The sequence below is a fragment of the Xiphophorus hellerii genome, chromosome 20, assembly GCF_003331165.1.
Source record: "Xiphophorus hellerii strain 12219 chromosome 20, Xiphophorus_hellerii-4.1, whole genome shotgun sequence".
NCBI classification, from domain to species: Eukaryota; Metazoa; Chordata; class Actinopteri; order Cyprinodontiformes; family Poeciliidae; genus Xiphophorus; species Xiphophorus hellerii.
In genome coordinates, this window is record NC_045691.1 from 14,153,495 (window position 1) to 14,167,549 (window position 14,055).

Here is a 14,055-nt window from a genome sequence, read left to right on the forward strand (position 1 = left end):
CATAAAAAATGTATCTAAAAAATTTACTCAAGTAAGAGTAGCACAACTACAACATATTTTTACTTAAATAAAGTAGCCGTCCAAGAAATTACTCAAGTAAGAGTACAAAAATATTTGGTGAAGAGTTTACATTTTACATTAAAAAATTACTTAATCAATATAAAGTTAAGTGGAAATGTTGGTATTTTAAGCATCAAAATGAAAATAAATAATATAAATAACATAATTTACTAATAAATAAAGTCAGTCAAAACCTCAAATCAATTAGTTTCATTATAAGACTTATTAAAATTGAACAGAAACTACATGTGTGTGTGTCTGCGTCTGGTGAATTTCTGGTCAAAACATGTTTTTTCTTCATGCAGTGAAGTTACTCAAGTAAAAGTAAAAGGTGCAGCGTGATAAAAATACTCCCAAGTACATTTTTTCCAAAAATTTACTAAGTAAATGTAAGTGAGTAAATATACCTAGTTACTGCCCAGAGCTGTATTTTTCTCTGCTGCGCTGCAGCCAGCATAGCATAACGACGACACATAGCATGTTGTGAATGCTGTGGCTAGTTAGCATGACGGTGGATAAACGGGCGTCTTGTAACAGTAAGTCGTTTCTCCACCGTTAGCAGCTAGCGCCTAGCCCCGCCTCCTGGCTCTGATTGGTTGTTTTTGGTCGGAAGTGATGCGTTTCTTCAGACATTAATAATCTGTCAGGAAGGGACATCGATCTTTATCTGTCTCATATTAAACTGTCTCAACACGGTGACAATTTTAACAAATATGTGAAATTATATATTCTATTACATGCTGCAATTGTAAGAGGTGAGCTGTTCCTCCCTTTGTGTTTGTCTCGCTACGCTCTGCTTCACCCTCCACGACCCGCTCATTATTGACGGCGCTCAGTGAAGTAGTCTCAGAGCAGCCGAGTGCGAGCCGGCCTGCCGCCCAATCTCCATATTAAGGACCAAAGGAAAGGTCAGCCTGGCCCCGTCTAAACAGTTATTGACAGGTCAGGAGTGATGCTGCGGGGCGAGAGGGGAGGAACGGTCAGTAACGCCAATAATTACCATACAGCTGTGAAACGGACACGCTGGAGCGTGAACGGACGGTGGGAAATGTTATGCAGAGAGCAGCTGAGGGCTTTAATGCAGCGATAATGGAAAGAGCAACCACTGTGGAAAAACTTTATGTAAAATTTCATGGATTTTAGTGACATACTGTATGTGTTTATTATACAGAAAACTTTAGTTAAGTGAAAGAGTTTTACCTGCAGCATTTGGTGGAAAGAACGAGTGAGACAAAATGTGAGCTCAGCTTTATCTGCTCTGCAGAATATTAAACATCAGGAAGGAAAACAGTAATTATACACTTAAAAGTCAACCAGTTTCTGTCTTTTAGACAACTTCAAATCTGTGACATTATTCATAAAAAATATATTAATCTGTGGAAAATAGCAGCAAAAACACAAAATATTACTTAATATTTATTGGTGCAGTTTTTATGCAAATATCTTAGTACATTTGAAATAAGACAAAACCAAATTACAAGTAACTTTTCAGCAGGATATAGGAGATGGATTTAAGTCATAATTTCCTTAATATTGATGAATAAATTCCAGTTTATTCATTCAATATTATTTCAGATTATTTCACTTATTACATAAGGAAAATGTCTTATTTTAACTGAAATAATCTTCCAGTGGAAATAGAAATTTTTAAAATCAATATAAAGGGGTTATTCACTTAAAATGAGCTCTTGCTGCTGAAGCTATTTGTTATTTTTTGTTTGTCAAATTCTTGATTAATAAAATCCTCTAAGTTGTTTGTTTTATAATAATCCCACCATAAGGCAGCAAATATTAAATTAAATCATTAGAAGGTAGAAATAAATGGCTCGTATTGACGCACAAGAGGGCTACTCCTGTGTAAATATTATCAGATTTTTATGTAAAGAAGACGTCCAGATATAATTTTAAATATTTTTTTTCTAAGACTTACATTCATGTCTCTGCAGATCCGTCGGTGCATCACAGGCAGAAGACGGTGGTGACGGACATGTGCTACCCGACAGAGATATCCAGCCTGATGGACTTTGGCACTGCAGACTGCTCGCTAGGCAAAGGTACATTGTTGCTTCAAATTACAAGGCGTTGCCGTGGTGACAGCAGGAAGTGAGCACGGTGATTTATCCTGGCAGTTAAAAGGACGCCGAGCTGTCAGCTCGGCTCGGGGGGTGAACTCCGGAGCGAAAGGCCTTCGCAGGCGAGAACAATCAGATAACAACACTTGGTGTCTGGCCATGAGGGCCCTTAGCATTCACCGCAGGCCCGGATTTATCTGAGCCCAGCGCCTAATCTGCTCTGTCACCTATTTCGCAGTGTCATATTGATCACCAGACGTCCACAGACGGGAGTTTTGCTTTGCAGATCGCCGTGGAGTTCGCTGAAATGCATCGTTCTCGAGTTTTATCGTAATGGGCCGTCATAGCGTCGCAACAAGATCGCTTATCTTCCACAATTACCATGAGAAATGCCGTGTTTTATGAGGAGTGCAGCTCAAGATGATGATGATGGCCTCTTTTCATTTCATCTGCTGCAGTAATCGTCCCACCAATATGCAACCACTTCACAAAAGTATTGATCACAAATCACTACTTGTGTTTGTTATGTAATCTTTAGCTGTGTGTCCATTTCTTCTTCTCAACACAAAAACTCTCATTGTTAATTGAAGAGCTTAAAATGATGTTCCCTATAGAAAACAGGCAAAGATAAGCCAAGTTAATACTAAAGCCATTTTGGTGATTTTATTTATAGAGGAAAAAATAGCCTGAATCTTACATGACTCATTAAGTCATGAAAAAAACTGCGATTAATGACTTTTATTATTTTTATCTTTATGATCCCCATGACTTTTGTGAAAACATTTTGTGGACTGATGAGACAAAGAGGAACTTTTTGGAAAGTTTTGCATCTCCTTAAAACTAAAGAAACACTAACGTCATCACAAAATAAACCAAAACACCCCTGAAAGTCAATCTCTGAATAGCTGAAAATATAAAATAATCAAAACCTAGAATGGCCTAGTCAAACTCTGGGATCAAATCCTACTGAGATACTCTGGAAAAGTCTCCAATACACTGTTAATGATTGAAAACCTCCCTGGTTTGAATGAATTAAAGCGATGAAAAATTAATTAATGTGTCCACAGCAATACAAAACACTATCATTCATGACAAACACTGGATGGATGTTATTGGAGCTTATTGGCCTCACACAGCGCGAGCTTGGCTTGGAAAGCTTTAAATGACGTCATTATTTGACATCTGAGTTTTGTGTTTACTCAGGTTATCTTAATACTATATAAATATTTGTTTAATGACAAGTGGAACGAGAAGTGGCTTCGTTGTTCATCATATTTTAAGAGACAAGTTCTTCTTGCAAACCAGATTTATCCACTAAAAGAAACTCTAAAATTTACTTTAACCTCATTTTGTGATATCACAAGTCACACAGCGAACCTCAAACTTTTAGAACCTAATGTTCCTGCACAGATTTTTACTTCAATTTTCAACTAAACTGAACCCTTATGCAACTTTTTGAGGATCTTTATTCCGAACTGAACTCATTTTTGTGCCACAGGACAGAAAGACAAACATCTTCTTAGTTCCATACTGAAAAATATAAAATATTACCAAGTATTTATGGTCTGGTTTCTAGTGCCAATATCTGAGTACACAGGAAGTAAGACAAACCTAACTTATTAGTAACTTTCAGCAAGATGTAGGAGCTAGTTTTAAGTCAATAATTCCTCAATTTTTATAAAAATGTTCTAGTTTCATGGGCAGATTATTTCACTTTTAACACTGGAAAATGAGTGAAATAATCTGCCAAGTGGGACGAGTACTTTTTTCATCAATATAAGGAATTATTTTCTTAAAACAAGCTCCTATGTCTTGCTGAAAAGTTACTTGTGAGTTAGTTCTGTCTTATTCCAAAACTAGACAAAAAATACTTGGTAATATTTTGTGTTTTTGCAAAGCAGTGATAGATGTGACCCTAAAAACGAATTCTCCCTCCTTTTTCACCCGATTCCCCGTCTCTAATCCTGCTTGTATTTTAATGCCGCCCTCTATCAACACGCTGCAGCAGTGTTAATGCAGAGCTGCAGGTCAGCCGTGTGCCGATGATAGAAAGGAGCGCAGAACAGGAGGGGAAGGAGCAGCGCAGATGATGATCGTTTTTTCAGGCTTTAAATATGAGCAAAGCAAATGAATGACACAGAGACACAGGGAGCTGAGCAGAAGCGTAAGGACACTGAGGAGTAGAAAATTTCAACCTGAGGAGGTGTCAGGATAAAAGCAGGACTGTGGAAAGGATTCAGCGTAGGTTAGAGGTCAGCTGCAGCTTGACGTTAAACATTCAAACAGCAACATTGGTCAAAATGCCTCATTATGTGAAATATTGCATCCAAACAGTGTCATTACACTGTTCTTAGAAACAGAGAGCAAAACATTTTGTATAGATAATTTGTGTTAGTTTTATGTGTTCTGTATTTCATATTTTATTTGCCTGGTTGTGAAGTTTTCTTTAATCATACAACATAATAAGATGATTAAAAAAACAATGATCAGTTTTATTGGTAAGAATTTAAAAAGTGACATTGATTTTAGATTGCAAGAAGTGGAGCCAAAACGTTTTAATAGGTATATCACTCTTACATGAAATTATACAAATACTCCAAAATATCCAAAGTAGGGTGGGACAATAAATCAATAATGATAAATATTGTGATAGACATATGTGTCTGAAAGAATATTCAAAGATTTCAGAATGCTGTGTGATCCAGAACCGCACAGCATTCTGGGAAATGGAGGCAGAGGAAAGGCTTTAGCCGCCCAACCTCTCACTGCTAGCTAAGCAGCGTTGGTGGAATCAACTAACTCCCTCACTCTTCGGTTACCTAGCAACTCTCTCATTCTTCGGTTACCTAGCAACAACCTATCGAGTAACTGGTGCAGCAGCAGCTTAAAGTTTTTCCTCTGTGCCTTACAACTGCTTAAAAATAAAAATCGACAGAGTGAAAACTGTGGCAGTATTTCAGATATTTAAAATGAAAACTAATGAATAATAACTGTCAATATTGACTGATATGAAACGCTTATATCATGATACTTTTTCAACCCCAACTTCAGACCATCTTTTTTTTAGGAGGAATAAATTATAATCTAAATTTTGCCATATAAAATGGTGTATATGTGCAGTGTTGAAAAATGTTCTGTTTTTATTTGTGGAGTCATAAGGAATAATTTGAGCAGGAACTGTAGCAATGTCCACATTTAACACAGTTTAGCCAGAGGCTTTATGTTGCCTTTATAGAATAAAAACTGTTGGTTGATAGAGAAAGGATGAGGTAATAAATGTACTCTTCCTCCCACTGATTTACTAACTAACTAAATCGACATTCCTGGAGCTCGATTATATTTATGTTGTTGTTTTAAGTGTTGTGTTTTACTTTAAAATCTTTTTACTTTTACTTTTTCTCTATTTTTTATCCCAAAATACATTTTTAATTGAACTGAATTAAAGCTTATGAAGAAAACATAAACTTTATTCATTGTGGCAGTTTTACACAACTAAATTATAATTGACTTAAATAAAAGCAGAGACTTGTCAAAGTAGAAGTTGACTCATTGTTCACTTTTTCACAGAGACTAAAAGTTGATGTATATTCGGTCTAAACCAAACATGAGAAAGACATTGCAATGTTAGAGAAGTTCTTTATTAATTTTCTTGTTCCAGATGGTATTTATGAATCGTTTTCCTCGATGAACCGTGAGAGATCATAGTGAATGTTTTGTCACTTATGTACAACAACAAAACAATAAACATTTGTTCTGATCAGGTGAAAAAAGTTGGACAAAAGGTCCAAATGTTGTATAATTTTATCATCTAAGTCATTAAATTGTAAATATTTTGTACTGAATATGATAAGTTCAGTGTAGACGAACATGAAGTAACGCATCAGCAGGAGAGTTTCTGTTGCAACACTTTGTCTGGCAGTGATCCTGGAGCAGTCAGAGTGATTGGCAGATGCATTGCCTCATGCGACAACTATTTGGTTAGATCACATCTGATCTTGGAGTGAAGCTAAAAAGCTAAATCTCAACCACTGACATGTAGCAGCAGAAGTGATACTACTGCTGCAAACACCTGACAAGTCCACAAATATAAAGGATTTAACCAAAACTACTCGATGCACACCATTCTACCCCGTTAGTATTCCAGCTGCGTCGCTCAAGTGCTTATAAACCCGAAACTCTGTTATGAGTTCTTATCCAGCTGGACCCTGCAGGCTGAATTAATTTTGCTTAAAACCACCTGCCTTTCCCTGCCCGCGGCAGAAAGAGGTGAAACGGCAGAGGAATAAGCTTATTTACTCTGTCCGCTCACATCCCGGCGCTCCTCTGACACGACACGGACTGACCTCAGTCAGCAACAAGCGGCAAAGCAATCAAACGCCCGCAGGGTTTAAGATAACACAGAAAGCCCATATTAATAAACACATCTGTGTGTGCAGACAGAGCTGAGGCGATTTGCTCTAAAGCAGGAACTGCATATACATCTTTATCCGTACAGAGCTGTGAAGACGTGTTTACTCGCATAAGGACGTCTTTAGGTTTTGTGTTTTTGTCACACTGGCAACAAGATCATATCACAGGACTGTATTTGAAATCAGCCATAGATAGTCTGAATAAATACGCAATGCAGTTTCAAATTATGATTTCATGTAACAAGAGGAAAAAGGCTATTCGAACCAAACTACCTCTATAAGAAAAGGTTAACTGAGTTTTACGGAATGGTTTCAATTTAATTAAAGACTGAGTGATAAATCAATTTTATCATTTAATAACATGTTTGTTTTTTTGAAGAATAAATTTTTGGAATATCTGGATTTTTTTTTTCCATCACTGGGTTTCCATACGTCCAAGGCGGCCATCTTGCTTGACGAGCGTTTTTTACAATTGCTATTTATTTGGACTTTGAGTTGTTTTTATCATTTTTTGAAAAGAAAGTCATAATATTACATGAACATAGCTGTTTAGTGCGAGAATAAAGTTTTAATATTACTAGAACACAGTTGTAATATTTGGAGATTGAAGTAACAATTACAGCTTAATTATTCAAGCTGTTTTCTCATTAAAACGTCTTTTTTCTTGTGATTTCAAGACTTTCTTGTAGTAAAATTATGTCTTTATTCTGCTAATATTATGACAACATTCTTGTAATTAAACAAAAAAAAATTGTCATTTGATCCTAATACTCAATTCACAGAATGTTTGAAATAAAAGACACTTTTTCAAAAGAAAAAAGAAATGGATTAAAGTCGGAAACTGAATCCTGTATGGAGAAAATTGTAGATTTTATTTTTAAGATATACACAAATGGCTTGTTCATTCTACAGCAAATCAAACTAATTTGTGTCCAGACTTTGACTAGGACACTTCTAAACCTCCATTCAGCTCCATTATTGTCCTAATGCATACATTTTAGGATTTTCTAGCCAGAGGAAAGCAGGATTACAGCAGGTTGTTCAGGTTCTGCAGCAGCAACTCATTTTCTATTCAGGCATTCAGGTCACAATGTACTGAGAAAACTTCCTATCAAACTGTTAAAATTTCTCTGCTTTCATTTAGTAATTTAAAAACATTTTTTTTACGTGTTTTCACATTGATGTTGTGATTTGAAAACTGATTTTATTTGACTGATAAAATAACATTTAAGCATACAACTGTTGTCTTAATGTTCAGTTTAACACTAAGATCTTCTGGTCCACTTTAAATACTTATGGTGGACCAGATGTGGCCCTCGGGCCTTGAGTTGGACACCTGTGATGTAGAGGGAGTGATTATATAAAACTACTTTTTTTTTTCATGTAGTAATGTTATCTCTACTTATGCAATTATATGAAACATTTAAGTAAGAACATTTTTTCTCAACGCTGTACAAAAGTTACATTTTAAAAACATCCAGAGTTTGACTTCCTGTAACTTCTGGCCAGAGTTAAATCAGGGATTTGTTGATGTAAACATCAGATTCAGAGAGGTGAACGGGTTTGGAGTGGATTTTATTTTTCTTGGCAGCGATTTCCTCTTTGTGGGTCAGCCGTCAGGTGGAGTAAGAGCTCCACGCCTGGTTACCTACCTGAGCCCTCAGGTGAGATTTGGGTCCCGTCTTTATTCATGGGGGACAGATGGAAACCTCAGGCGGGCGTGGGCGCGTGTCGTCCTGGCTACTTCTGGGTGTGTCCAGGGAAAGACAGAAGAGCCACTAAGAGACCAAAAAAACCCATAAAAGAGAGTCAGCGAGGTGACGACTTCCTGGTTACCTGTTTGGGTGGAGCCTGATGGAGCTGAGCTGGGAGCGGCCGGCTGCAGCAGAGCAGTGTGTGAGGTTTGAATGGTGAGAGCTCCGCTCTGTGCCTACATGTCTGCGTGTTTCCTTTCTTTCTTTCTGTTTTTTCACCTGATATGAGAGCTGACACCACAGCTGACAGTGGAGTCAAACAGAGCCGGAGCCGGGGAGGACATGAGGTCCGACAAGGAGGAGGGGAAGGCCGGTGAGTTTATGTTTGAAAGGAAGGCAAATCTGGCTGAAGAAACGGGTTGTTGCTGTGTGTGTGTGTGTGTGTTGGGTTTATCTGCTTGAGGTGCTTATCTGCACATTACGTAACAGGAATATGAAAAATTATTCAGTTGAGAAACTCCATGCGAGTCAGGATTTGTGACTAACCTCATAAATTACGTCCGCCTCTATTGTGTGAAGAGGTGGAGATTACATTTTCTCCCGCTGGACTCATCCATTAGGAACGTGTTGTTGCTCCTCCTCAACGAGAAACTTACATTCAATAAGTTAGTTATTTTATCGGATACATAACTTAGTTTCATTAATCAATCTTCTGTGCCAACAGAACGTCTGCCTGATATTTCTACACAGTTTAAATAAGAGATTTTACAATTCTGACATTTAAATTGAGTACTTTTGCTGAAGTATAAATATTTTGAAGTACTTTTTTTGACATTTTTCATCTGAAGAGGTTTTATTGTTAGTATTATTCTCTGCTGGATGTTTCTGTAAACATAATCAAAACCCATCAGTCATTATGGAAAACAGTCTTTTTGTTTTGTACCTTAGCACTTCTGATTGTTTTTTTTTTATCTGACTGACTTTTTCAGTCAATAATACCAACCATGTGTGGGTTGTGATTTTTTACGCTTGCATTGACAGCAAATAATTTTACATTATTTTAGTTTACTGTGTTTTCTATGAAGATCAATATCAACTGTTGGATGGAGAAATATTGTTATAATCTGTCATCTTGAATACATTTCAAATGACCAAAACAACAGTAGTTCAAAATAGGGCTTTGTTTCTTTAAATCATGTTTGTCATTTGCACATTTTAATGTTTACTATCAAAATATGTACATATCAAGACAAACAGACATATACACGGCAGGACTGAACCGATTAATCGGATTAATCGATTATTGAGATTATCATCAACTAATTTTGTAATCGATTAATCGTTAACTGGAGAATACAGACTCTAAAAAGGGCAATTTGCTGAAGGTACAACACACTAATAGCAGTAATTAAGCCAAAACTGTACAAGAAATACAAACATTTTGCATTTAATATAAACAAATTAACCCTGCATTATAAGGATATTAAATCTGAAGGCTGAGATTTTCGCATCTTGATGTTAGAAGTAATTTTTAGCTGCAGATGCATCCTTTGCTACAAATGATCAGGTGTTGTTGCATTTTAAGCAATAATGTTTAATCTGTTATTTAAAAAGGAATCAAAATATTTGTATATTTGTAGGTTTTTCATATTATATAAAACAAGCTTAAGTGTTTTAATGAATAATCAGCAGGATTTGCCAATTTCTTTTAAATCCGATTGATTAATGGTCAGAATAATAGGTAGAAAAAATTAATTACTAATAGAATTGTTAGTTGCAGGTCTAGGAAGAATGGATCAGCTCTATGTGTTACCATGGTAACCACATGAGTACCATCTTGGTTCCATTGTAATATGATCTAAAACATTTGATGCTGTGAAAGTTCAGTAGTTTTATGAGAAAATGTTTGTTTGGGTTGGACTTTGAGCTTTGTAGCTCTTCAGACGTCTCACATGCGCAAAACTATTTATTACCAAAGGATAAGAGAACTAAATATGGTGCTATAACACAGAGATATGGTGTAAAATAAATTAGAGACAGCCAGCTGGATGTTGAAACTGAAGCAAGTAATTAAGTGTATAAATTATGTGGTCAGTTGAAGAATAAACCTGTAAAATAAAGGAAAATCTCTGCCTGGTTATGAATTATAAGGAGCAAAATATTCAACGCAAAAGAAAAGTTAGTTTGTAAATGTGAAGGAATAAGAACATATTTATCTGTTTGGGTTTTTTTTTTCATGTGTTTCTACTTTTTCTTGTTACCATCATGGCATCCTTGTTTGCTCTGTACAGGCCTGTAGTTCTTTATTTTTAATTTGTGATTATTGGCCTCTTTATGGTAAAGAAATTTTATTGTTCCACATTTTTATCTTCTGTTGATGTATGCAAATACAAACCCATATTTCAGCCTTATGTGTTTCACCTAAGATCTAGATACTGTGAACCTGCTGACTCACACGTCCATGTAGATGATCTTTTATCCTCTTACAGATGTTTATTGTGAATTTATGACTTAAGTAGATGATATCAGACATTCAAGAATTTCTAAAAGGAGAAAGATATAACTTATAGCTATAAAAAATAATTTACAACACTTTTTCAAATGTTTGAAGTAACATTTAATTAGAAATCAGATACATGTGCATTCCAGTAGAGTCTTAGAGAAGTTTAAGTAAAAAAAACAATAAGTACATGTTGTGTTACGTCATTATTTGACAGTTCTCCAGCAGACAGTCATTCCTCATTTTGATGCTAAGCTCCTGAGATGCAGCATGTTTTCGTCTTTGCCGATCCCTTGAGAAGTTGCTCCATCTCTGGTGAATTCTCGTTGTTGCTTTGACATCATGAGTGGTTTCCTTGGGACTCTTCCTGAGGTGGATGAACCCAAAACCTTTCGAGTTTGATATATTTCACTGCAGGAGACGATCGGTACAGAAGGTTCTGTCACTTTTAGCATCACATTTTTCACCAATATCTGGATGATTTGGTTCGGTTTTGACTCCGTTCTCATTACGCGCTCGTCCATGCTGAATATGAATTAGGTTCTGTGTTTTACTTCGGTTTTACCTCTGGGTCAGGCTTTCAAAATGTCAGACTGCAGCATCACAGCTGCACCGATCACTTAAACAGTCACGCTTTAAGTACAGTATAAGCCCATTTTCTGCAGTGCCTGAGGTGGTGGATCAAATCATTTTGGTTTCATAAACTGTGTTTTTCTGAGGCTGACAGATGTTTAGTCTCTGCTGCAGATTCAAAACAGAAACAAGTCACAGTGCCACGTTGTTCCTCCATGGTTTACATGGATCTTACTTCTTTGTTGATTTATTCACTCGGTGTGGCTTTGTGTCATTTCTAAGGTTTCTGTTGACGTAGCAAACATTTTCACATTATATTGATAATGACAATAAAACTGGTGAAATGCAGCATTTTGATTTTATGAGCTAACAAGATTCTAAACAAAAGGGTAAATGTGTTGCTGGCTGGTCGGTCTGCAGATTTTGATCCTCCATCTATTCTGTTTTTTTTTCATGTTAGCTCCAGACTCCGTGGGAGGTTACAGCAGCTATGTACCAAACAGATTAGCTGCCTGCAGCCACCCATTTATCTCGCTCTTCTTTCTGTAACAGACACATGGAAAAGAATCTGGATGGGAGAACGCTCAACAATTTGTTTTGATCTCTTTCCATTCTGATATTTCTAAATGTATTTATTCATTTAAATAAGTTTATACATCACAAAGTCAGAAAAGCTCCAAGTTCAACATGGAATTAGGGCTGAAACAACTGATCAGATTAATCATGATGAATTATTGAAATAATCGGCAACTAGTTTAGCAATTGATTAATTGTCAGCTGGAGTATACAGACTCTAGAAAGGCCATAAAAGATCAACACACTCAGAGCAGTAATTAAACCAAAACTTTACCAAAACGTAAGTACATTTTGCATTTAAGATAAACAGCAACAAGAAACCTGGAGCTTGTTTTAGGTCAGTGATTCCTTAGTATTAAGGAAAATAATACTAGTTATAAGTAAAGAAATCTGCCAGTGAACTAGTAATTTTTCATAAATTTTATGGAATTACTGACTTAAAACAAGCTCCTATTTCTTGCTGAAAATTTACTTGCATGTTTTGAATTATTTCAAGTGTACTAAGACATTTATACTAGGAACTGGACCAAAAATACTTCAACTTTTATTGTGCTTTGAATTGAATTGGTACAGGTAAGCCCAAATGTATTATTTAAATTAAAATTTTTATTCACCAATTAGTGCATATAGAATAAACATTACAGACTAGCAAAATAACCAATTAACTAAGCAAAGAGAACAAACAAAAAAGAACAAAGAAACATATTAGTTAAAGTTGATATAAAGACAAACACAGGAACACAACCAAGTGATGCCACAACAAAAATTAATTGTGCTAATGTACCAAGATACTTACAGTAGAAACTGGACCAAAAATACTTGGTAAAAATTTATGTTTTTACAGTGTATTGTGTTTTACATGCTTCACTTTTATTGTGATTTGAATTGAATCTGTACAGTTAAATCCCCAAATTTTAATGTTTTTTTATGCACCAATTAGAGCACACAACACAAACATTACAGATTAGCAAACAGAGGTATTGATCTACAAAATTACCAATTAGAAAATACACTTTTTGTAGTTTGGTAGTTGTTTGTATTCAGATGATTCACTTCTGTTTCTTTTTATTGGGTTCGAGACACAAAATGGTTTCAAAATAGGAGCTGCAGGGATTTATTACTCATTCAGACTGGAGAAGGTGAATCTTTACAGCCGGATAGATCGACCTTTAACCCCCCCATATGCCTTTTCCAGTTTCAGTGGCCAGTTTTTTCAGTTTTTATTATTAACTGGTCATTTATATCTGAACTGAGCCTACTTTCTCAGGTATATGTAAACTATTCTGGGGACAATGTATGAGTGAAATGAAGGTTTGGTGAAACGAAGCTCTTGACTGTATTAGATAATTAAATATCCTTGTTCGTGTTCTTTGTGTTCCTCTAGTGGCACATCCTTGGCAGTCTGCCTAATCTGCACATAATAAATGTTTGAATCAATTACACCTATCTGCAGCCAGCTCTTCTGCTCTGACCTCAGTTGTAATGTAAACCCAGAGGTGATTAGTTTGTGTAAGCTGTTTCCCAATGGATCCTCGTACGAAATGGATTTAGACTGCATGAATTTAGATGAATGCACAGTTTCTGTTCATCGATTTTCAGCACATTTATCATGAAGGGAAATGCACATGTAGCAGAAATCACCAAGGTCTGCATTCCTGTCTGAACAGATTTAGAAATGTCTGCAAATGTCTGAGTTTAACAGAGAATGTTCAAACTGGAGAAACAAATTGAGGAAGTGAATGTTTATGGTAGATGTTGAGGGTAGCGGGTTTGCCAAAAGAGAGTTTGAGCTTATTCCAAAGAAGGTGTGTGTAGGAGCAATGGGAACGTGAAAGGACTGATGGAGCAAGACTCCTACATGCAGGGTGTAAATCATGTTGACGGAAAAAAACCTTTTCTGACTCTGCAGGAAGGAGGCGAGCATGTTTCTTTATCAGCAATAAAACAGAAGTAAATAAACTGATTGAAACAAATTAAGCTCTGCAGAAATGATTGGGGGAGAATTCATGCCAAAACTCAGCTGTTTATCTGCCAAACACAACTGTGCTTCTGTGTAGGACTCGCGCGTTGCTGCAGGTTGAACAGGAACTAAACATTTTACTCCCAAACTGAAGGAATTCAGACTTGAACATACTGTAGTCATTAACTATGCATGAGTTAAAATTTCCTCG

General features: G+C 36.2%; 1 protein-coding gene across 6 annotated transcripts in view; it reads left to right on the top strand.

Annotated features, from left to right (window-relative positions):
- The window catches only part of kaznb (kazrin, periplakin interacting protein b), a 173,117-nt gene that overhangs the window by 122,450 nt on the left and 36,612 nt on the right, over positions 1–14,055 (top strand). For 5 of the 6 annotated variants that reach the window (XR_004337056.1, XM_032549043.1, XM_032549046.1 and 2 more), the window contains one exon: positions 2,007–2,114. Coding sequence is in view for 5 of the 6 variants with exons in the window: in XM_032549043.1 (XP_032404934.1) it covers positions 2,007–2,114 (108 nt within the window). In the remaining variant the exon portion in view is untranslated. Of the gene's footprint in view, positions 1–2,006; positions 2,115–7,939; positions 8,609–14,055 lie in introns of those variants that run through there. The other variant, XM_032549045.1, reaches the window with a different exon arrangement.